General features: G+C 40.2%; 1 protein-coding gene across 4 annotated transcripts in view; it reads right to left on the bottom strand.

Moving 5' to 3' along the window:
* The window catches only part of EXOC4 (exocyst complex component 4), an 804,929-nt gene that overhangs the window by 63,036 nt on the left and 718,566 nt on the right, over positions 1-23,327 (bottom strand). For all 4 annotated transcript variants that reach the window (XM_055590952.1, XM_055590951.1, XM_055590953.1 and 1 more), the window contains one exon: positions 7,903-8,044. In XM_055590952.1, coding sequence (XP_055446927.1) covers positions 7,903-8,044 — 142 coding nt within the window. The remainder of the gene's footprint in view (positions 1-7,902; positions 8,045-23,327) is intronic.

The raw sequence follows: 23,327 nt of genomic DNA, 5'->3' as shown, positions 1-23,327 counted from the left end.
TCTGCATTCTCACCAGCACTTTTTGTTGTTAGCTTTTTTTTTTTTTTGTAAAAACTTAAGCTTTGTGAAGGTATAACTGGCATTAAATGATTATAAAATATTTAGTGTACATCATGGCAACTTGATATATGTATACACTGTGAAAGGATTCCCTTCATCTAGATAATTAATACATCCATCACGTCACATATTTATCCTTTCTTTTTTAAAAAAGTGAGAACACTTAAGTACTACCCTGTCAGCAAATTTCAATTATACAGTACAGTGTTATCAAGTACAGTCATCCTGGTTTACATTAGATCCTCAGACCTTATTTATCTTACAGCTGAGATTTGTAGCCTTTTACCAACCACTTCCTATTTCTCTCATCCTCTAGCCACCACTTTTCTGCTCTGTTTCTGTGATTTCCTAAAAAAAAGATTTGACATATAAGTGATGCCATGCAGTAGCTGTCTTTCTTTGTCTAGCTTATTTCTTCTAGGATACTGCCCCCAAGTGTTGTCAGTTTAAAAAAAATTTTTTTTTTTAATTCATTTTAATAGATGTACAGTGGTGTCTCACTGGGGCTTTAATTTGCATTTTACTAGTGACTAGTGATGTTGGACACATTTTCATATGTTTATTTGCCATCCATACATCTTTGTATTCATATCACTTGCATAAATTTTTGTTGTGCTGTTTATTTTCTTATTATTAAGTATTGAGGGTTTTTTATATAGGCTGAAAAGAAAGTGTTAGTCACTCAGTTGTGTACAACTGTTTGTGACCCCATGAACTGTAGCCCACCAGGCTCCTCTGTCCATGGAGTTCTCCAGGCAAGAATACTGGAGTGAGTTGCCACTCCCTTCTCCAGATCCAGGGATTGAACCTGGGTCTCCTGCATTGCAGGCAGATTTTTTACCGTCTGAGCCACCAGGGTAGCAAGTTATCAGACATGCATTTTGTAAATATTTCTTCCCAATTTTTGGCTTGTCTTCTCATCTTAACAATGTCTTTCAAAGAATTGTTTTAAATTTTGATGAAGTTCAATTTAATCATTTTTTTTTCTTTTATGGATGGTACTCTAGGGGTTAGCTTTAAGAAAACTTTGCCCAAAGTTACAAAGATTTCTTCCTATATTTTCTTCTAGGATTTTTACAGTTTGAAGTTTTACACTTAGATGCATGATCCATTTAAAAGGAAGTTTTGCATAGGATGTGCTGTATTTTTATAATCTGTTCATTTAAGGAAATCCAAATAGCTTGACTGTCAGTGCGTTTTTATGATAGGTGATCACTTTAACAGTTACTAAAAACTAAAGATTAATTTTGCCAATAAAAACTCTGACATTCATAAGCTTGAAGTGTATGGTTTCGATCAGGATACCAGTAACTGCACCAGTTACAGTCCTTCCAGAATGAGACATTTTTGATAAAATGAAAATTGAACAACCCTGGAGTAGGATTCATGCCTGGGGAAACTGACTGCTATTTCACAGTTGAAATTTAAACTAAGTAACTCTTAGTTGAAAATAAAATCAAGTCATCAATGCTAAAATACTTTTACAGTAAACTATAGACATTACCACCTCAGACAATGAGGCTTCTCAGGTCCCTCAGCAATAAAGAGTCCGCCTGCCAATGCAGGAGACCTGGAGTCCATCCCTGGGTTGACAAGATCTCCCAGAGAAGGAAACGGCAATCCACTCCAGTATTCTTGCTGGGAAAATCCCATGGACAGAGGAGACTGGCGGGGTATGGTCCATGGGGTTGAAAAGAGTTGGACACGATTGAGTGACTGAGCACGCATGCACGCCTCAGGCAACGGGAAGACCATGTGCAATGGCATGAGGGTGTGAATGGAGGACGGTTTTAAGGACTGACCAGAAGTTCCTTTCAGTACATAGAGATGACATGACAGAGGCATGAGGTGAGCTTGGGGAGGTGGTCAGGGACCAGGTCGTCCTAAGATTGAGGTCATCTAAACAGGATTTTAAGAGGTGAAACGATATAATCAGATATGAGTTTTGGCAAGATGATTTGGCACAGTATAAAGAGTAATTAATAGTAGAGAATGATAGAAACTAGAAGTAGAGACTGCTTAGGAAATTACTATGACTTGGAGGTGTTTATGAGATACTGGACTTCCCTGGTAGCTCAGACATTAAAGAACTTGCCTACAATGCAGGAGACTCAGGTTCAATTCCTTGGTCGGGAAGATCCCTTGGGGAAGGGCATGGCAACCCACTCCAGTATTCTGGCCTGGAAAAGCCCATGGACAGAAGAGCCTGGCGGGCTACAGTCTGTGGGGTCGCAAAGAGTTGGACACGACTGAGCGACTAACACTTTCATGAGATACTGAAGTGAATGGCAGAGAGGAGAGGGAAAAACTATTTTAAGGCACTAGCTTCCTCTCCCCAAATGATCAGAGATGAAAAAGAACTTAAAATAGTCATTGGCAAACATCAAGTTCAGAAAAAGTGGGTTTTTTCCTTTGGAATTCTGGCATGTTGTTGCTGACCTTAACATGACTTTGGCATTAATATTTTTTCTGCAAATATTGCTGATTACACAGCAGGATGGTTGGTTTTCAGAAAGTGCACGCTTAGGATCCCAACAGCGACAGGCAGTTACTGCTGAACCCACTTAGAACCCTCCTGATGGTGAGAGAAATCAGCTGATAAAGGTGACATTCTTAGCATCTCAGACTGAAATGGCAACTTAATTATCCTCTTCTAAAGTTCAAATAGGGGGAAAAAACCAAAAACCAAAAAACCTCAACCATTTTTAATGGTCTCACCATGTCTTTCATCTCTTGGGGTTGTCACATGCCTCATGCTTCAAACTGTATAAAAAAAGCACTGCTTGGTGGTTAAATGTGACCTACAGGGACAAAGATAAAATGTCACATGTCCTTCAAAATGGAATCTACTGGCTTTGACAGCACTTTTTGGTTTGAACTATAACAATGTTCAAGAAAAAGATGGGCTATGGATGTAAAAATATTTGGGGGAATAAGACAAATTTTTGGTATCTGAAGTTGTTCTAGACTTCTTGCTAGCTTTCGCCATTAATCGCACTGCGCCCCGCCTCCTTTTTCTGTTTGTTCTGGCTTCTTGGGTAAAAGTGCCAGAGACCGCCAAACCAGCCACTTCTTCATCGTACCAGCTCCAGGACCACAGGTCCTAAGCTGATTCTCCTTTACAACCGGATGGGAACAAAACTAACCTTCGCTGATTATGATGACAAGGATGATGTCGGGCCATGCAGTCTTTGTACCTCTTAAGTATAGGGTTGGCCAAAAAGTTTCGTTTGGGTTTTTCCGTAACAGCTTACAGAAAAACCCAAACGAATTTTTTGGCCAATCCAATCCATGTGGTGGACTGTGAGTTCCAAACCAGTTCACTGTCTTTGATGAATAGCATGTTTTGTTTGGGGAACCTGCACTTATTTTATCTGGGTTTGATTTCAAACCAGCTAAATCTCCAGAGTCACTGAAGTTTTTACTGAACACTTATTATACAACAGCACTGTTACAGGTTCTAGAGCCAGAGCAATGAATGAGGCACACCTGATTCCTGCCTCCCAGGTGCTAAAAGTTTCTTCCATAGTCACCCACTGTGGGTACCCACAGCCCTTAGCCGTCTCCTCTACTGTAGCATTGGACTACTACAGTAACGATTTACTTGAGGTTCTCCTTATTCATTTTCTATCATTAACTGTACAAACAAACAAAATCTTGTTACTGTGACAAGGAATGAATAAAGTATGTCAATATCCACTATCTGAGCCATACACAGAGTGCTCTGTCTAGTTTTCTGTACCATACTTAAGAAGAAGCAAAGACAATCTGGAGCACATTCATAGGAAAGCAACCTGAATGCTGAAACCATGTTAAAAGAAGATATAAGAAAATTTAATTTGGAAAAAATAAACATATTTAGTGTTTTCATTTACAGTTAAGTAAAGATAATTCTGCATCCAGGACTCTAAAACTCAGTCTTTTTTTTGTAATTTAGTCTTAAAATGATCCTTTTTCTATTTTTAAATTAATGAGGAAGGAGATATGGCAATAGATGTTACAGCATTGAATGGTTTCTTGTAAAGTTAATTATTAAATAATGACTAAAATATGCTTAACATTATTAAAAATACTATTGCCAAGATGTACAAAAATTTTAAAAAGCAGATTAGAGGTTAAGGATTAAAATGATCTTACTCAAATGCCTTGAAAATATCACACTTTAAATTAACTACACTACAAGCTGATAATTCCAAATGAAGAACACATCGTGTACCTACGCAATCAATAACATAAATTCTAGGAGCTGTGACAGTAATTAATTTGATGGTTTTCTGCACAACCCAGGTAACAGAGGCATCAGAGTATTACTGTTTCTTTTTTTCCTCATCAATTGCATTTATCTATTCACAGAAAGTAATGTCTCTGCTTTTGAATATGCTATCTAGGTTGGTCATAACTTTCCTTCCAAGGAGTAAGCGTCTTTTAATTTCATGGCTGCAGTCACCATCTGCAGTGATTTGGGAGCCCAGAAAAATAAAGCCTGACACTGTTTCCACTGTTTCCCCATCTATTTCCCATGAAGTGATGGGACCAGATGCCATGATCTTCGTTTTCTGAATGTTGAGCTTTAAGCCCAACTTTTTCACTCTCCACTTTCACCTTCATCAAGAGGCTTTTTAGGTCCTCTTCACTTTCTGCCATAAGGATGGTGTCATCTGCATATCTGAGGTTACTGATATTTCTCCTGGCAATCTTGATTCCAGCTTATGCTTCTTCCAGCCCAGCGTTTCTCATGATGTACTCTGCATAGAAGTTAAATAAACAGGGTGACAATATACTGCCTTGACGAACTCCTTTTCCTATTTGGAACCAGTCTGTTGTTCCATGTCCAGTTCCAACTGTTGCTTCCTGACCTGCATACAAATTTCTCAAGAGGCAGATCAAGTGGTCTGGTATTCCCATCTCTTTCAGAATTTTCCACAGTTTATTGTGATCCACACAGTCAAAGGCTTTGGCATAGTCAATAAAGCAGAAATAGATGTTTTTCTGGAACTCTCTTGCTTTTTCCATGATCCAGCAGATGTTGGCAATTTGATCTCTGGTTCCTCTGCCTTTTCTAAAACCAGCTTGAACATCAGGAAGTTCACGGTTCACATATTGCTGAAGCCTGGCTTGGAGAATTTTGAGCATTACTTGACTAGCATGTGAGATGAGACATTACTTTGCCAACAAAGGTCCGTCTAGTCAAGGCTATGGTTTTTCCTGTGGTCATGTATGTATGTGAGAGTTGGACAGTGAAGAAAGCTGAGTGCCGAAGAATTGATGCTTTTGAACTGTGGTGTTGGAGAAGACTCTTGAGAGTCCCTTGGACTGCAAGGAGATCCAACCAGTCCATTCTAAAGGAGATCAGCTTTACCCTTCCTTTCAGTCCTCTCATCCTCTTGTTCACTGAATTATAGTCATACTGGGGTCTTCTCTGTTCTTCAAATCTGCCACCTCAGGATCTTGTGAGTGCCCCTCCCTCTGCCTGAAACTCTTTTCCATAAGGTCTTTGTACAGATGACTCCTTCTTAGTACCTTGTCACAATTTCCCTGACCACTTTATATAAAACATAAAATTACCTAACCCCGCTCTCTAGTAAACCTCAGCCATTTTCTGCACTGTCCAGTATGATAATGCTAGCTACATGTGGCTACTGTGCAGCTGAAATGAGACTAGTCCAAATTTTGATGTGCCATAAGATATCAGGGATTTCAAAGGTGTAGGATGAAAAATGTAAACTATCTCATTAATAATTTGTATGTGAATTTCAAATTAAAGTGATAATATTTTGGATATACTGGGTTGGATAAAATATGATACATTAAGATCATGTGTTTCTATTTTTTTAAAGGCAACTATTAGAATATTTAAATTATTTATGTGGTCTTGTGTAGTCAAAGCTATGGTTTTTCCAGTAGTCATGTATGGATGTGAGAGCTGGATTATAAAGAAAGCTGAGCACCAAAGAATTGATGCTTTTGAACTGTGGTGTTGGAGAAGACTCTTGAGAGTCCCTTGGACTGCAAGGAGATCCAACCAGTCCATCCTGAAGGAGATCAGTCCTGGGTGTTCATTGGAAGGACTGATGTTAGAGCTGAAACTCCAATACTTTGGCCACCTGATGCAAAGAACTGACTCATTTGAAAAGACCCTGATACTGGGAAAGACTGAAGGGGACAACAGAGGATGAGATAGTTGGATGGCATCACTAACTCAATGGACATGAGTTTGGGTAAACTCTGGGAGTTGGTGATGGACAGGGAGGCCTGGCGTGCTGTGGTCCATGGGGTCGTAATGAGTTGCACATGACTGAGTGACTGAACTGAACTGAACTGAACTGATGTGGTTCACATGTGTAGCTTACTTTATATTTCTATTTGATAGAACCATTTAATTCCATTCTGCTATTGTTTTTGTTTTTTTTAGTTACACTAATCTGAAATTTTCCTTTGTATTATTCATTGGCTGTTTACCCAATAAGAATGTAGCTCTATGAGAGCAGAGACCTTGAGTGTTGTTTTCATTGCTGTTACCCAATTCTTAGAACAGTCAATAAATATTTAATTGAATGAATAAATAAGTGATTGGAGACTTCCTAGTCTTTTCTTCCTACCATTTCCATAGGTGTAATACTAGAGTCTCGACAGATAATAGATAATAAACTAATCATAGTATTCTACACTTCAGGGGAAGAAACAAGAGCCCAGCAATATCACATCTTAGAAACTATTTTCTTGAATTATGATTGAACTTAATTCCTTCAATTGGGTTTTAAGTTCTTAAAGGAAGATGTCATAGATCTTTCATCTGTACACTCCTTTCTTGATTAACAGAGTACCATAGTAAAAATACCAATGGCAATAAAGTCACCATAGTTGAAAAGCTACCATATAGTGAGCACTTACTCTGTGGCAGGCATTGAACTTTTTATTTCATTTAAAAAGTCCCTGCAGATGGTGATTGCAGCCATGAAATTAAAAGACGCTTACTCCTTGGAAGGAAAGTTATGACCAACCTAGATAGCATATTCAAAAGCAGAGACATTACTTTGCCAACAAAGGTCCATCTAGTCAAGGCTATGGCTTTTCCAGTGGTCATGTATGGATATAAGAGTTGGACTGTGAAGAAAGCTGAGTGCCAAAGAATTGATGCTTTTGAACTGTGGTGCTGGAGAAGACTCTTGAGAATCCTTGGACTGCAAGGAGATCTAACCAGTCCATCCTAAAGGAGATCAGTCCTGGGTGTTCATTGGAAGGACTGATGCTGAGGTTGAAACTCCAATACTTTGGCCACCTCATGTGAAGAGTTGACTCATTGGAAAAAGACCCTGATGCTGGGAGGGATTGGGGGCAGGAGGAGAAGGGGACAACAGAGGATGAGACGGCTGGACGGCATCACCGACTCGATGCACATGAGTTTGGGTGAACTCCGGGAGTTGGTGATGGACAGGGAGGCCTGGCGTGCTGCGATTCATGGGGTTGCAAAGAGTCGGACACGACTGAACGACTGAACTGAACTGAAGTTAGAAATTATTGTCTTTATTTTTAAGAGGAGGAAACTGAATTAGTCAAGTTAATTAAGTTACTTAAGATGGCCTATCCAACCCATAGAGATATTCTGATCTAGAGCATTTCTGATGTCATGGGCCATGCAAACTCCAAACCACCATATTCACAATACATCATGTACTTAAAAACTAACAGTGACTGAATAACACTAAATATCACTTTCAGTATCAAAAAAGAACAACATCCATAATAACGAAAGTGGATGGTGACATGGCACGGAAAGGAGTGAGTGATTTATGACCCACAGTGCATTTAAATCACGAAGTCTTGTACTTGAAGACGTCATACCTGACTTCCAGGTGTAGGACCAGCAAGCAGCGGTCAGCCATATCCTGGAAAGACTTGGCAAGTTCGCTCAGAGTCTGCATAATCTGCTCTGACACTGGAGGGAGATCGACGTTCACAGGGTTATCTTGAGCAGGAGACAGATCTGCAGGAAGAGGTGAGGACAAAACACCCATCATTTCATTAGACGCCTACAGAGAGATTTTGAAATGACATACGATTTTGTTGTTCATCATGTTGTTTTTATCAATTTGGCTAATGCTAGTGTTGGCAGCATCAGACATTCAAGACATGATAGACTATTTCTGTATTTGATTAAACATAGAAGCCCAGTGGATTGTCTTGCATCAATTCACAGAATGATAGAAACAGAAACTCAGATTTGGAAGTGAATTTAGTCACCTGGCCCAACTATGTGGTCTATGCTTGTGTTATTTGTACATCTGCAAGTGGCTGTTCAGCTCCTGGTTGCACACCCAGGAGCATTTGGTTGCATACAAATGTTTGTGACAGGAAGGGTAGCTAGGCTAGCTGTGTGTACTCAGTTGTGTTTGACTCTCTTGGACTGTAGCCCGCTGGGCTCCTCTGTCCATGGAATTTTCCAAGAGAGAATACTGCAGTGGGTTTCCATTTCCACTTCCCAATCCAGGGGTCAAACTTAGGGATCAAGATGCTTCTCCTGAATCTTCTGTGCTGGCAGACAGATTCTTTACCCCTGTGCCACCTGGGAAGCCCTTGTGAAAGGAAACTCAATACCTTTTGTGACAACCTATTCCATCTAAGAAAGACATGACCATCTTATGTCAATCTGTATCTGTTGTCATTGACTTCTAATCATTGGCTCTGGTTCTACCAACTTAACAATCATTCTTACAAGTGTCAGTATTTCAAATACTAAAAATCTCTCTTCTGTCTTCCTTGAGCTCTTCTCTTTTTTGGGCTAAATATTCCCAGATTTTCAACTATTCTTCAAATTATACAACTGAGCCATTTTATAATTCTCATAGTTCACCAACAAAAACATTCCAATTGTCTATTTCCCTTGAAATGTGGGACTCAGAACCAAACATAATAAATACTACAGAGTGGTCTGATCTGTCTAGAGAGAATGATCAACTCTCAAGTTCTAGAAGCCATGCTCCTTGTGTGAAGCCTAAAATCTCCTAGGGTGGGGGGCCAGAAGTAGTGTGCTGCATCTTCCTTTAACTCATGTCGAGCTTACTTACATAAGCTAAAATTCATAAAAAGGTCTTTTTGGAAAATTTGATAAACCTAACTTCTCTCACTCTCCCAAGTAACTGATAAAACATTTAATAGCATTTGGTATTTTTCATCAGCAAAATACTAAACAAAAATGTGAGCTGTTATTTCCTTATGTCTAGACTTCTGTCGTGTAAACAGTTCCCCACAGTTTCTCAAACATCACCAACAATAATTTGGCAATTTCATTCAAAAGTTCTTTGAGTTCTCTAGAGCCTCAAAAGCTGGCCTTGAGTCCAGTTTCCATTACTTACTTACTTACTGTGACCAAGAGCTAAGGACTTAAATTCTGTCCGCCTCAGTTTCTTCTGTAAAAGGGGCATCTGTACCTACAGAATGTTGTTGGGAACTCTGAATAGTTTCCAGTTTTTGGGAGTATTGAATGGGTTAGTGTAGATAAAATATTGATACTTAGGACAATAGCACAGAAAACTCACTCAATATTAATACAAATAATAAACACAAGCAATATTAATTTTAATATTAAGAATTATCCTGTAGCATGTGGTTTCCCCAGACTAAGAGTTCTAAGCTTAATTATGGCAACAAGGTACTTAAAAGATAAAGCCATCCACCTTGAGGTTCAATTTCCACTGATCAGTATCTTCTGCTTTTCCACGTGAAAACGCTCTTCCTCAGAGGATGAAACGTTTGGAAGAAGAGCTCCCTGGCCTTAGGGGACACGGGATTTGGCGAGGCACGCTGACTAACTTGGAAGGCATCTGCCTTGCAGAGCAGGGCGTCAACACCTGTCGTGGAAGGCGTACCTGCAGTTGTGCGCTTGAGTGCTGCATCTGCTCCTAGACTCAGCCAAGCATGGAGATGAGCCCGGAGAGACAGTCAAGACTTAAAAGGCTAAGTTCTCCTTTGTGGAAGCAGATTTCAATAAGTTAAAATATGGAAAACACACAAAAAAGAATTCTGTTTAAGGGTACAGATGTGTAAGGAGGAAGGAAATACAGTGTTGGAGATTTAAAATTACTACCAGCCTTGGCATTATCTGAGATGTTCACTGACCTGGTCTGCAGGACTGGAAGTAGACACTGCTGTTCCTCTCTAATGCTAGCATTTTTCAAGTTGTTTGATACAAGGTGAGATCACTGCCTTCATAACGTTTCCTTTTGGTAGACTGGGTGAAAGCAACTATAAGCAACAGTGTTCTAATATTTCAAGGCAATTAGGGCTCTTGAATCCTTAAATCCCTCTGTTGTGTGACACTGTGCCAGGAAGAGCAAAGCATATATCAATTTAAAAAAAAAAAGGAGGAAATCAGACCCTAAGGAAATTGGGCTCACAGTCTAAACACACACGTGTGTGTGCTCAGCTGTGTCTAATGCTACAACTCCATGGATTATAGCCCACCAGGCTCTGCTGTCCATGGGATTTTTCAGGCAAAAATACTGGAGTGCGTTGCCATTTCCTGCTCCAGGGGATCTTCCTGACTCAGGGATCGAACCAGCATCTCTCGTGTCTCCTGAATTGGCAGGTGGATTCTTTACCAACTGCACCACCTAGGAATCTCTGTTCAAAGTCTAAGGTCCAAGGCTATACTAATCGCCCAACCTACAAAAGGCATTTTGGACAAATTTCACCAAGGTAAAAAAATCTCCCTTTCTTCTTACAGAAATATGTAATTTCATCATGTGTAGTAGTTGACTACTTTCAAACTCTACAAATGTTAAAAAAAAAAAATCCACGTAGAGTAGGTCAACAGCCAGATAAGCAGTCTTGGTAAAACTTGCAATGAATGAGGTAGAAGTAGTTTATAACAGCAGCACAGTTTATATTTTGCTAAACTGTAATCTACAGCAAAAATAACATTCTAGTAAAGCAACATGAAAAATGATGCCCAGGGCTCCACTGAAAAAAGCTGGTTTGAGAATTCAGCTCACTCAAACATGTGAAGTTTTTTTAACAAGAAGGAATATATTGAGCAAAGAGATGCTGAGGATGGAAAAGAAAACACGAAACAATTAACTACCTCTTAACTGTCAAATGGAAATCTACCAAAAAAAGCAAAGCTGACAGAATCTCCTTGGGAGATTACAGTCAAGATAGAGATTACTTGACGCATGCACGCGCACACACACACACACACACACACACACCACACACACACACACACACACACGCATGTACATCTTTAGAGGCTCATGTCTGTATATTTATGTTGGGGATTACTCTTCTCATTGACGGAGTCCACATATATTGGCCTTCAACAATATCCATTCTTGATTATTTTATTAAGATATCCTAAAATATGATGCTGTTAAAGTACTGCACTAAATATGCCAGGAAATTTGGAAAACTCAGCAGTGGCCACAAGACTGGAAAAGGTCAGTTTTCATTCTAATTCCAAAGATTGGCAGTGCCAAAGAATGTTCAAACTACCACACAATTGCACTCATTTCACATGTCAGCAAAGAAATGCTCAAAATCCTCCAAGCTAGGCTAAAACAGCACATGAACCGAGAACTTCCAGATGTATGTGCTAGATTTAGAAAAGGCAGAGGAACCAGAGATCAAATTTCCAACACTGACTGGATCACTGAAAAAACAAGAGAATTCCAAAAAAACATCTACTTCTGCTTCATTGACTGTGCTCAAGTCTTTCACTGTGTGGTTCACAACAAACTGTGGAAAATTCTGAAAGAGATGGGAATACCAGACTACCTAACCTGCCTCTTGAGAAACCTGTATGCAGATCAAGAAGCAACAGTTAGAACCATACACAGAACAATGGGCTGGTTCCAAACTGGGAAAGGAGTACATCAAGGCTGTATATTGTCACCCTGCTTATTTAACTTATACGCAGAGTACATCATGAGAAATGGGAGGCTGGATGAATCACAAGCTGGAATCAAGATTCCTGGGAGAAATATCAATAACCTCAGATATGCAGATACCCTTATGGCAGAAAGTGAAGAGGAACTAAAGAGCCTGTTGATGAAGGTCAAAGAGGCCAATGCTGAAAACTCAACATTCAGAAAACTAAGATCATGGCATCAAGTCCCATCACTTCATGGCAAATAGATGGGGAAAACAATGGAAACAGTGATAGACTTTATTTTCTTGGGCTCCAAAATCACTGCAGGTGGTGATTGCAGTCATGAAATTAAAAGACGCTTGCTTCTTGGAAGAAAAGCTATGACCAACCTAGACAGCGTAATAAAAAGCAGAGACATTACTTTGCTGACAAAGGTCCATATCTAGTCAAAGCTATGGTTTTTCCAGTAGTCATGTATGGATGTGAGAGGTGGACCATAAAGAAGGCTGAGTGTCGAAGAATAGATACTTTCGAACTGTGGAGTTGGAGAAGACTGTTGAAATCCCTTGGACTGCAAGGAGATCAAACCAGTCCATCCTAAAGGAAATCAATCCTGAATATTCATTGGAAGGACTGATGTGCTGAGGCCTAAGCTGCAATACTTTGGCCACTTGATGTGAAGAGCCGACTCATTGGAAAAGACTCTGATGCTGGGAAAGTTTGAAGGCAGAGGAGAAGGGGATGACAGAGGACCAAATAGTTGGCTGGCATCACTGACTCAATGGACATGAGTTTGAGCAAGCTCCAGGAGACGGTGAAGGACAGGGAAGCCTGGCATGCTGCAGTCCATGGGGTCACAAAGTGTAGGACAGGACTGAGTGACTGAACAACAACAACAATTTTATTAAGATATGCACTTTGAGCTGTTTTTCTAATACATCCGATCATTTAAAACATCCTTATTCCTCTTACAACCATTGCATAAAAGCAGGCATCTTTGAGATTCCTAAGCATTTGTGGCTACATGACTGTGGCTTTCTGTACTAAATTGATCGGTTTATATGAGGAAGCTAAACCTTGGTCTTTGGGAGAGCTACTGCTTGCTAGGTGAATGAACAGATGTTGCCAGTTCTCTCTTGCTCATTCCTCAGTAGATCTGAGAAGCTGAATGTCTTCATTCCCAGTCTTGCTTGTGGCTGGTGGTGGCCGTTTGCCACTGTCTGGCCAATGACCCTCTCGGCTGATTCTTAACTAACTCTAGGCTAATTCTATGACACATTTTTTTTTGACTGGAAAACCAAACAAAGTACAAATGGCTGCCACTAGAATTTTCTGGATTTTACACACCCGAAAGTCTTCATTATCACCTGGCAATCTTTCACTAGTGTTTGGCCATCTCCTTTCCCTTTCTAGACACCTCTCCCAAATTCACGCTGCTCTCCCCAGGCCTTTTGTCCTTCTTACTGTTAACTCCTCTCTTGAGGACCTCAGATTCTTATTGAGATCTCAAAAGAACTATCAACATTTGCTTTCTCCATAGTCGTGTCTTCTGTTAACTCTTCCATGTGCCATAATCTGACTTCTGCCGTCACATCTTTATTAGGTAATTATTCTGATAATAGTTGCCTATGGTATCCTAATTGCCAAATCCACTAGGTGCTATTCAGTGCTACCCACAGAAAGGCTCTCTGCTATATTCCATAGGACTGGCCACTTCCTTCTTGAATTCTGTTTTCTTTTGGCTAGGATGGCACCAAAATTCTCTGGCTGTCCTTTCACCTCTCTGCCATTACCTTAATAATTTCCTTCACTGGATCCTCTTTAGCACACCCATAAATGCTGGGGTTCCCAGGGATTTTTTTCTCTACTGGCCTCCCTTGCTTGTCATTCTGTATGGTTCTCTTTGAGTGAGCGCATCAATTTTCATGGTTTTCGCTATTATCTAGGGCTTCCAAGGGGAGAAGGTGATGGCACCCCACTCCAGTACTCTTGCCTGGAAAATCCCATGGATGGAGGAGCCTGGTAGGCTGCAGTCTATGGGGTCGCTGAGGGTCGGACACGACTGAGCGACTTCACTTTCACTTTTCACTTTCATGCATTGGAGAAGGAAATGGCAACCCACTCTAGTGTTCTTGCCTGGAGAATCCCAGGGACGGGGGAGCCTGGTGGACTGCTGTCTATGGGGTCGCACAGAGTCAGACGCAACTGAAGCGACTTAGCAGCAGCAGCAGCAGCAGGGCTTCCAAGATGGTGCTAGTGGTAAAGAATCCATCTGCCAATGTAGGAGATGTTAAGAGACGCGGATTTGATCCCTGGGTTTGGAAGATCTAGGAACTGCTGACTCCTAAACTTTATTTGATCAACTGTTACCAAGCTATCTTTATCTGTAGATCCCACAAGCCTCTCAAATGCAGTATGTTCAAACTAAACTCTTCAGCATCTGCTCTTTATCCTGAATTCCTTTTCTATCAGTGGTATATAAATCTAGGAATCTCAGCTGCAAACATGAGAGTAATCTTTGAATGTCTCCTTTCCTTTCCCTCACTCTCCTCAGCAAAGATTAATTTCTGCCAAGTTTATTCCCTAAATGTTTCCTTAATATATTGTCCTTTTTATATATCTGCTCACTTCCTTGCTGAAGCCTTCATCTCTTCCCTGGATTACTGTAACAGTCTCCTGACTGATGTCTTTGCCTCATGCCTGGCTCTACTTTACATCATTACTCCATATTTAACTAATTAAATACGAGTTAGATCAATGGACTTCTTTATCTAAGATACAAAATTTGACTATGTTATTAAGAATTACTTGTAAAGACATCAGCATTTCCCATTGCTTATATGATGAAGCTTCTTAGAAAGGCTTTCCATGATTTTTGTTTTCTGCCCAACACTTCAGTTTTTCACCACTTTCTCCTTTCTCTCAAACGTCTCCCTTCCCCAGCTCTGGCCCTCTGACTTGCTACCCTTTTAAAGCAAGTTCCCTAAACATATCAGGGTGGTTAATGATTCTGTATCTTTGATGACTCTTATTCCTCTTTCTGAAATATTTATGATTCCTGGCAGGGTCACTGGTTCCTCTGCTTATGTTTTTCACACAGTTCTATTAGCTATCATATGCTGCTTATCATCTGTATATCAGTATGTATGCCTACCAGATCATTAACTCCTTCCAGTAAGGGATTTTATACACACACACCCCTATTTTCAGGGCCAGCAGAATAATAGGAGGCATTACAGGAGCTCAGTTCCTGATTTTTCAAGCAGAACAAATGTTTTAATTGACCAATATAACATGACAAATAATTCACATAATAACAGATTGATAAAGATCAGGCAGGAGATGAAATGACTTGGCATTTACAACTATCTTTCACTTTAGTTTCTTGAGTGTATCCAAGGAACAAAGTAAAGACAGGGAAGTCATTTACTACAGCTAGTTTCCTGGGCTGTCAAGGAATCTTGCATATGTATAGTATAAACCAATTCTGCTCAATCCTTACAGTCAAAGCACTTTAACAACAACAACAACAACAACAACAAAAACCCAAAAAACTGCATTGCCTTCAGAAGTCACCTTGATTTCATGAGTCCACCTTCCTACAGCCGGGACTTGAGGGTCTATATTTCCTATGGACATACAATCCCTAGCATATCAAATACTCAGCATCTCTCAAGGAAAGACATATACTAAGTGTCATCGAGAAGCAATCAGTCTAGGACATTAGGATGTCTCAAGTGGTTCCACATCCTAATATTAACCAGACTGAAATCTGTTTAGGTCTTAAAATTAGTCAAAATTGAACTCAATTCAGACCCAGAAGAGCATCTGTTTTCAAGGATGCAGCTGCTACACTTTCAATGGCAACTTACTGTGACTTCTTTAATTGACTCATATGAGCGTGTCCTTGTGCATCTGCAATATTATCTCAAATTGTTACCATATTAGCTTAGACTAGTAGCTGTCATGAAAGTGATAAATTGAACAGGGGAAGATGGTTACAGCAGGAAAAGGAAGGTTAACTGTGAATTCAAACTTTTTAGAACAGAAAAAGACGATGAAAAATGATCTCATGAGATGTCTCACTGGAAAACAGTTTAGAAGATCAAATTTTGGCATAATTGTTATTTCTGACCCCTCTTTCTATTTGTACAGATACCACAAAATGATCTCTGCTTGAACATGGAATAAAATTATTTAATTTTCAATCTTTAGTTTTCCTATTTAGAAAATTGTAATAGGACCTTCCTAACTCCTGGTGCAATGTATTATTAGATTTTGTAAATAATTTTGAGATGCTGTCATCTGGCACACACTGTAAAAAAATAAAATTAAGGATGCTGATCAGCCTGTGACATTAAGAACTCCTGGGGCTTACAGAGTTAACAGGGGCTGCAACAGGAGACCCCCATCTAACCTATTTTTTTCTCCTTAAATACCTTTGGGATATACTAATACTGCTGTCAAGCCCAGTGCTACAGTGGGATTTAAAAATGTCTTACACTATAATACCCCAGGTCCAAGTTGAACTTCTAATGCCAGCGAGCTCTATCCTCAGCTTTCTTAATGTCTCTATACCATTATCCCTACTTTTCATTCCCTTAAATTATTTGCAACACATGCATGCTAACCTTCCTCCACCCCAGTGCTCTGTACACAGTAGGAACTTTTAAAGTATTCTTAAATATATTGCTTCCCTATTTATGAAACCTACAGGCTTCTGGGATGGACAAGTGATCTTCACATGCTAAAGGGTCTACTGTCTTATTAGCATCTATGTTGAATTTTCTTAGCATAGGGATGTCCTTCCTCCTTAACTAAGTCAGTTACTCCAAGCTAACATTTCATGGTGACTCTTCTGAACATTCTTTCTCTTTCTTGAAATCTATTTTAATACCTAGCTTCTCTTTGTCAATAGTCCTAGCTTTAGCCCCTATTATCAAGTTATATAGTCACTTTCCCCCATCCTCTAACGACTCAAGTTTTAAGTTCTTTTCGATGTAAGAAGGGGCCTTATCTAAGAAACATGTTTTCTAGGCTCTCTCCATTTTACTTCCTAAAGCAATGGTTCTCCTGTCCCCAAATAACAACTACCTCTTTCAGCCCTGATACCTTTAGAAATTTGGGGTTTAAACTAGCAAAGTCAATTGACACTGAAAAGCAAAATACGCTGATGCAAACTGCTCCTTGACCTAAAAAAATTATGATTGCGAAGTATGGGGACACTTTGTGTATTAGTCAGATCAGACTCTGTATGCACACATATACACATGTGTATAACCCGCTTTGGAAATACAGCCTGCTCTATGAGACATCACGCTCAACCAAGGAATCCTTTTGTATCTCACAACCATGCAAGAAGAATGCTAAGCCTTTTCACTGCTGCTTCTGGAAGGGAGCTCTCTTTTGTCTACCCTTTTGGGGGAAGAAGGGCAAATAAAAGAGACTTTTTAAAACTCGAACAGGGAAAAGTGAAAAAATTCATTATCAAGAAGGAAAAAGAACTTAAGAATGGGGGAAGTGAAGGATGAGGAGAAGGTGTTTTACTTATATTTGTTTTTCTGGGTGTAACCTCCTAATTGATAATAAGTTCATGATCAAAAGAATGCTTCCAGTGAGTACAGGAGGCAGGGACCTACTTTCTTTTCTGTGGTACTGTTTTTTTTTTACTTTTAATATTTTTATTTAATTGACGGATAATTGCTTTACAGAATTGTGTTGGTTTCTGCCAAACATCAACATGAGTCAGCCATGGTGGTGGTGGTTGGTGGTTTAGTCTCTAAGTCATGTCTGAATTTTGTGACACCATGGACTGTAGCCTGCCAGGTTCCCCTGTCCATGGGGTTCTCCAGGCAAGAATACTGGAGTGGGCTGCCATTTCCTTCTCCAGGGCATCTTCCTGAACCAGGGATTGAACCGGGTCTCCTGCACTGCCGGCAGTTTCTTTACTGACTGAGCTACCAGGGAAGCCCAAGTATACATATGTCTCCTCCCTCTTGAACCTCCCTCCCCATCCGACCCCTCTAGGTTGTTACAGAGCCCTGATGTGAGCTCCCTGAGTCATACAGCAAATTCCCATTGGCTGTCTATTTTACATATTGCAATGTAAGCTTCCACGTTACTCTCTCCATGCATCCCCCCTCTCATTCCTCCCCCTGCCGCTGTGTCCGTAAGTCTGTTCTCTATGTCCATGTCTCCATTGCTGCCCTGCAAATAATTTCAGTTGTGGTACTGTTTGCTATTTAATGATCATGTGTTACATCTTTTCTCACTATTAATCATAAGACAATGGGCAACATAAATTCTTAGTGATTTTTGGAAACTCTCCCTCTCACTTCCCTCTCTCTCCTCTGAAATGTCGTACAGTCCCCTAACTATAGATAGTAACTCTTTGGGGCTGAAAAAACATGCCTGTCCCACTCACTGACAACCCAATGTCCCAGATGTTCAATAACACTTATTTGGGAATGTATTATGATAAGGCAAAAACCAAACCAAACCAAAACCCAAACCAAAAGAATCCAAAGACCAAATTTATAAAGAACTTGTACTTTTGCCATTTGCAACAACTTGGATGGACCTAGAGATTTTCATACTAGGTGAAGTGAGTCAAAGACAAATATGATATCACCTATATGTGGGATCTGAAAATATTATACAAATGAACTCATTTATGAAACAGAAATAGACTCACAGACATGGAAAACAAACTTATGGTTACCAAAGGGGAAATGGGGGGAGGGATAAGTTAGGAATCTGGGATTAATAGATACACACTATTATATATAAAATAGGTCAATAGGTCCTGTTGTATAGCACAGGAAACTATAGTCAGTATCCTATAATAAACTATAATGGAAAAGAATCTGAAAAAGAATATACTCAAAAACATACACACACACGTGTATGTATGTATGTATGACTGAAACAGTCTGCCGTACACCAGAAACTAACACAACATTGTAATCTGACTATATTTTAATTATAAAACAACACCACGCATTTAATTTTAAGGCTGATGCTCAACAGTAATTTTCATCTCAATGAAAACAAACTCTTTTCTACTGCTTCCAAAAGGAGTAAAATTTATTCTTTCACTTTTTATCACCTCTAGAAGACATTTCTCAACAATCCTAAACCTTGTTTTCCTCATCTCTTCAGCTTGGAGAGTTGCTGTGAGGATCAAATGGGGAACGTGGTCCCTGACACAGGGCCTGCGGCAGAGCTAGGGATCACCCTCTGAACTCCATTAACTCTTGGCGTCCTCCTTCTAGCCTCGACACTTCCATCTCAGGCTGCATTTGCCTACAGAATGCCTAGTGGATTGTGAGATCTACGACAACAGAGGCAATAACTTATTTCTCCTGGCATCTCTCAGAGCCTATAGCTCTTCTTTACACTCAGCGATAATGCCTATTGAATTTAATCTTCAAGTGAAGGACCAAAGAATTTCATAAACTTTTTTTCCCATTATATTAACATCTGCACAATGACATTAACCTAATGTCTTCCAAACAGTTCATTGGCCTGTGACGTTATTCTCTTTCAGGGTAAGAAATTGAAGCTCTGGAAAGCCTATGAGTGTTTGAAATTGCAAAATTATGCCAAATACTGACCTATATAGGGAAAAGAAAGGAGACTTGTGTAAGACCCATTGTGAAGAGCAAATCAAAAATAAGAACCAAGGTACAAAAAAAAAAGCTGTTTCCTTGGGCTACCAGGGGAGAAGAGGCCAATTCTGAGCCAACGGTTTACACTACACCCTCCCTGGTCCCATAGCAGGAAAATCGCATCCGGCTTCTCATGACACAATGCTTGGCGGTCACAAGCCTGAACAAGCCTTGGTCCTTCGTTACACGGAGCACTAGGCTCCTATGTCCATGCAGGGCAAACAGCACACACACACATCGTCTTTACACACTGGGACAATGACAGAACAGATCTCAGTCTCTCTCAGTCCTGGGGGGGAAACATGAAGATCGACTTTCCTTTCATTCCAAATAATCCTCCCCCAGGCTTGGTAAAAAACCTAATCATCTACTAAAAAGGAGTGTGGTTTGGCCCATTCAGGTCCTGCCAGAATGGAAAGATAAAGTGGGGAGAAGAGTTAATGAACAGCTCCTGTTCTTCTGTTGAAAAAGGCACTATTGTGGAGCTGTCTTAGATTTCCATGGACTTTGTAAGCCTTCTGTATTCTTGTAAATCCCTGCATCATAGAGCATCTTAAAATGTTAGTAACTACTTAACAAGAGAGTGTAGGTGAAAAAAACAACACAGATTTAAGTTTTAACAGAATTATAGAGGCAAAAATATTTTATGGCAAAGAGATAACATTTATCCATGTGTTCAAACAGGATCCCTCCAGCTTTGCATTTGTAAATCTTCCAAAGAGCCTCAGGGGATGGCTTATTCACTGGCTAAATTAGAAACATTAGGTCCATTTACAAACGGTGAAACTGAACCAAAGAGAAATACAGCTTAGATCCCAATATGACAGCAAAAAACCAAAACACAAAACAAAAAAATGTTCCACAAATAAAGACAGAACTAGAAAGTCCCATATGTAGTTTCTCTTCTTTTTAATTTTTTCTTGTCTTTTTTTTTTTTCCCCACGGGTATCCTGTTCAGGCAGCTACATCATTCAAAAATTTGGGCCAAGCTTAAAAATAATCATCACCTTTTGATGGACAGCAAGTACAATCTCACTTTTATCTTTGCAGACCCAGCATATAATGTAGCTTCTGGAATCAGCCATCAAGTATCAAGTTCAATGAACAAGACGGTACCCTTTGGAGACAGACAGACCTGAGTTCAAATTCTTGTATACCATTTGGGTGAACTTCTCCATATCAGATTCTCTATTTGTAAAAGAGAATGCTCATACCTTCCTCATGGGATTCTTAATATTAAATGAGAAAATATATAAGCACTTAGAATAGTTTATATATTAAGAATGGTCCTTAATATGTGGCGATTCCTATTGTGCATGTTAGTCACTCAGTTGTGTCCAACTCTTTGTGACCCATGGCCTGTAGCCCGCCAGGCTCCTCTGTCCATGGAATCCCCCAGGCAAGAATACTGGAGTGCATTGCCATTCCCTTCTCCAGGGAATCTTTCTGACCGAGGGACTGAAACCACATCTCCTGCATTGCAGGCAGATTCTTTACTGTTTGAGCCACCAGGGAAGCAAATCAATTACTAATACCACTATTATTATATATTCAATAAAGATGTGCTGAATGAAAAAAATGACAAAAACTCAGTATCCTTCTCCTTTATCTACAGCTTCACGTAAAGGAACAATTCTACTAGCTTTATACATTTAATAAACTCCAATACTTTGGCCACCTGATGTGAAGAACTGACTCATTTGAAAATACCCTGATGCTGGGAAAGATTGAAGGCGGGAGGAGAGGGGGACGGCAGAGAATGAGATGGTTGAATGGCATCATCGACTCAATGGACATGAGTTTGAGTAAGCTCAGGGAGCCGGTGATGGACGGGGAAGCCTGGTGTGCTGCAGTCCATGGGGTGGCAAAGAGTCGGATATGACTGAGTGACTGGACTGAACTGAACTGATACATTTAATGCCAAAATCTGATGAGCTACTGTCATTGTAGAGAAAATAGGTAAAATTATAAGCACTGGTTACTCTGATCCTATTGCTATGTGGAAAAGACAGGGACAACTGACTTAACTGCAAGACGCAGCTGACTCAGCCGCCAAACACACAGTCACCAAGACCAGCTGCCTAGCTGATGACAGCTCCCTAGGAAGGAGGCTGGAAGCAAGAAATAGAGAGAAGCACTTCGCTAACACACGGTGCAGGGCTTGCAGGTGTAAATCTTGCTAAGACTACTTCTACTCTGTGAGGATAAGTGTGGCCACTTCCCTAGGATGGGGTAAAGATAACAGTTCAGTAGTTCCCCTTTAATTTATCTTGTGTCAGATACTCCCTGTGCAGGCTAAAATGATGAATGGATGCCATGTACCTATTGACTAATGCCTTGTGAAGGTTCATAATACACAGCCATATTTCAGTCATCATGCATTAGTAACACATGAATACTGTTCACACATCCATTCCAGTCTCGCCACATAATCCCTAAGATAATTAACAGTTCAAGGAGATGCTTCCAGAATCAACTTTCTAAAAACCAAAAGAATAATCTGATTTTATGCCCATTAAGGATAAGCTATACAGAGAAGTAATCATTTATCAGGTGGTCATATAATTTCAGGATACTGTCTGAAACTCCAAATCATTTTATTTTACTAAGTAAAAGAATATGGTTCTCATATTAATTATAAACTTGATTTTTCTAGCCACCACAACATCTCTTACATTTCTTTGGGGTTGACTACCTATGTTTAGCCTTAGTAAGTAGTGGTTAAATTCTGACTCAACCACTTGACTCAATTCAGCTGAATAACCTTTGGGCAAACTGTGAAAACTTAGAATCAGTGCAGTTACCGTTTCAGCCTCCAAAGGACATTGTAAGGATTCAATGACATAAAACACATAAAGCTTTCATAACAATGTTCAGTATATAGTAAGTGCTCAGTAAATCTAAGTGATTATTGTTGGACCTTCAAGAAGGAACCCCGAAAGAGTGAAATTCCTAGACTCATATCTTCACTCATCAAGATAAAGTATGTGTTAGTTGCTCTGCTAAGTCGCTTCAGTCGTGTCTGACTCTGTGAACCCCATAGACGGCAGCCCACCAGGTTCCGCCGTTCCTGGGATTCTCCAGGCAAGAACACTGGAGTGGGTTGCCATTTCCTTCTCCAAAGCATGAAAGTGAAAAGTGAAAGTGAAGTCGCTCAGTTGTGTCCAACTGTTAGCGACCCCATGGACTGCAGCCTACCAGGCTCCTCCGTTCCTGGGATTCTCCAGGCAAGAACACTGGAGTGGGTTGCCATTTCCTTCTCCAATGCATGCAAGAGAAAAGTGAAAGTGAAGTTGCTCAGTCATGATAACTCTTAGCGACCCCGTGGACTGCAGCCTACCAGGCTCCTCCGTCCATGGGATTTTCCAGGCAAGAGCACGGGAGTGGGGTGCCATTGCCTTCTCCAGTGTTAGTTGCTCAGCAGTGTCCAACTCTTTGCAACCCCATGGACTGTAGCCTGCCAGGCTCCTCTGTCCACGGAATTCTCCAGTCAAGAATACTGGAGTGGGTAGCCAATCCCTTCTCCGGGGGATCTTCCCGACCCAGGGATTGAACCCAGGTCTCCTGCATTGCAGGCAGATTCCTTACCATCTGAGCCACCAGAAAAAACTAGACAGCTATAGGCTTAGTTGTTCCTGTGGCTAAGGGACACAAAGGAAACGACATATCGAGATAGTAAGACATTCAAACTGTATAAGCTCATGACTTTCTGATCTTCAAATAAGAAACTG

The sequence above is a fragment of the Bubalus kerabau genome, chromosome 8 (genome assembly GCF_029407905.1).
Source record: "Bubalus kerabau isolate K-KA32 ecotype Philippines breed swamp buffalo chromosome 8, PCC_UOA_SB_1v2, whole genome shotgun sequence".
Lineage (NCBI taxonomy): Eukaryota > Metazoa > Chordata > Mammalia > Artiodactyla > Bovidae > Bubalus > Bubalus kerabau.
Note: the sequence above shows the minus strand (reverse complement) of the source record. Positions and strands in the feature narration are given on the sequence as shown.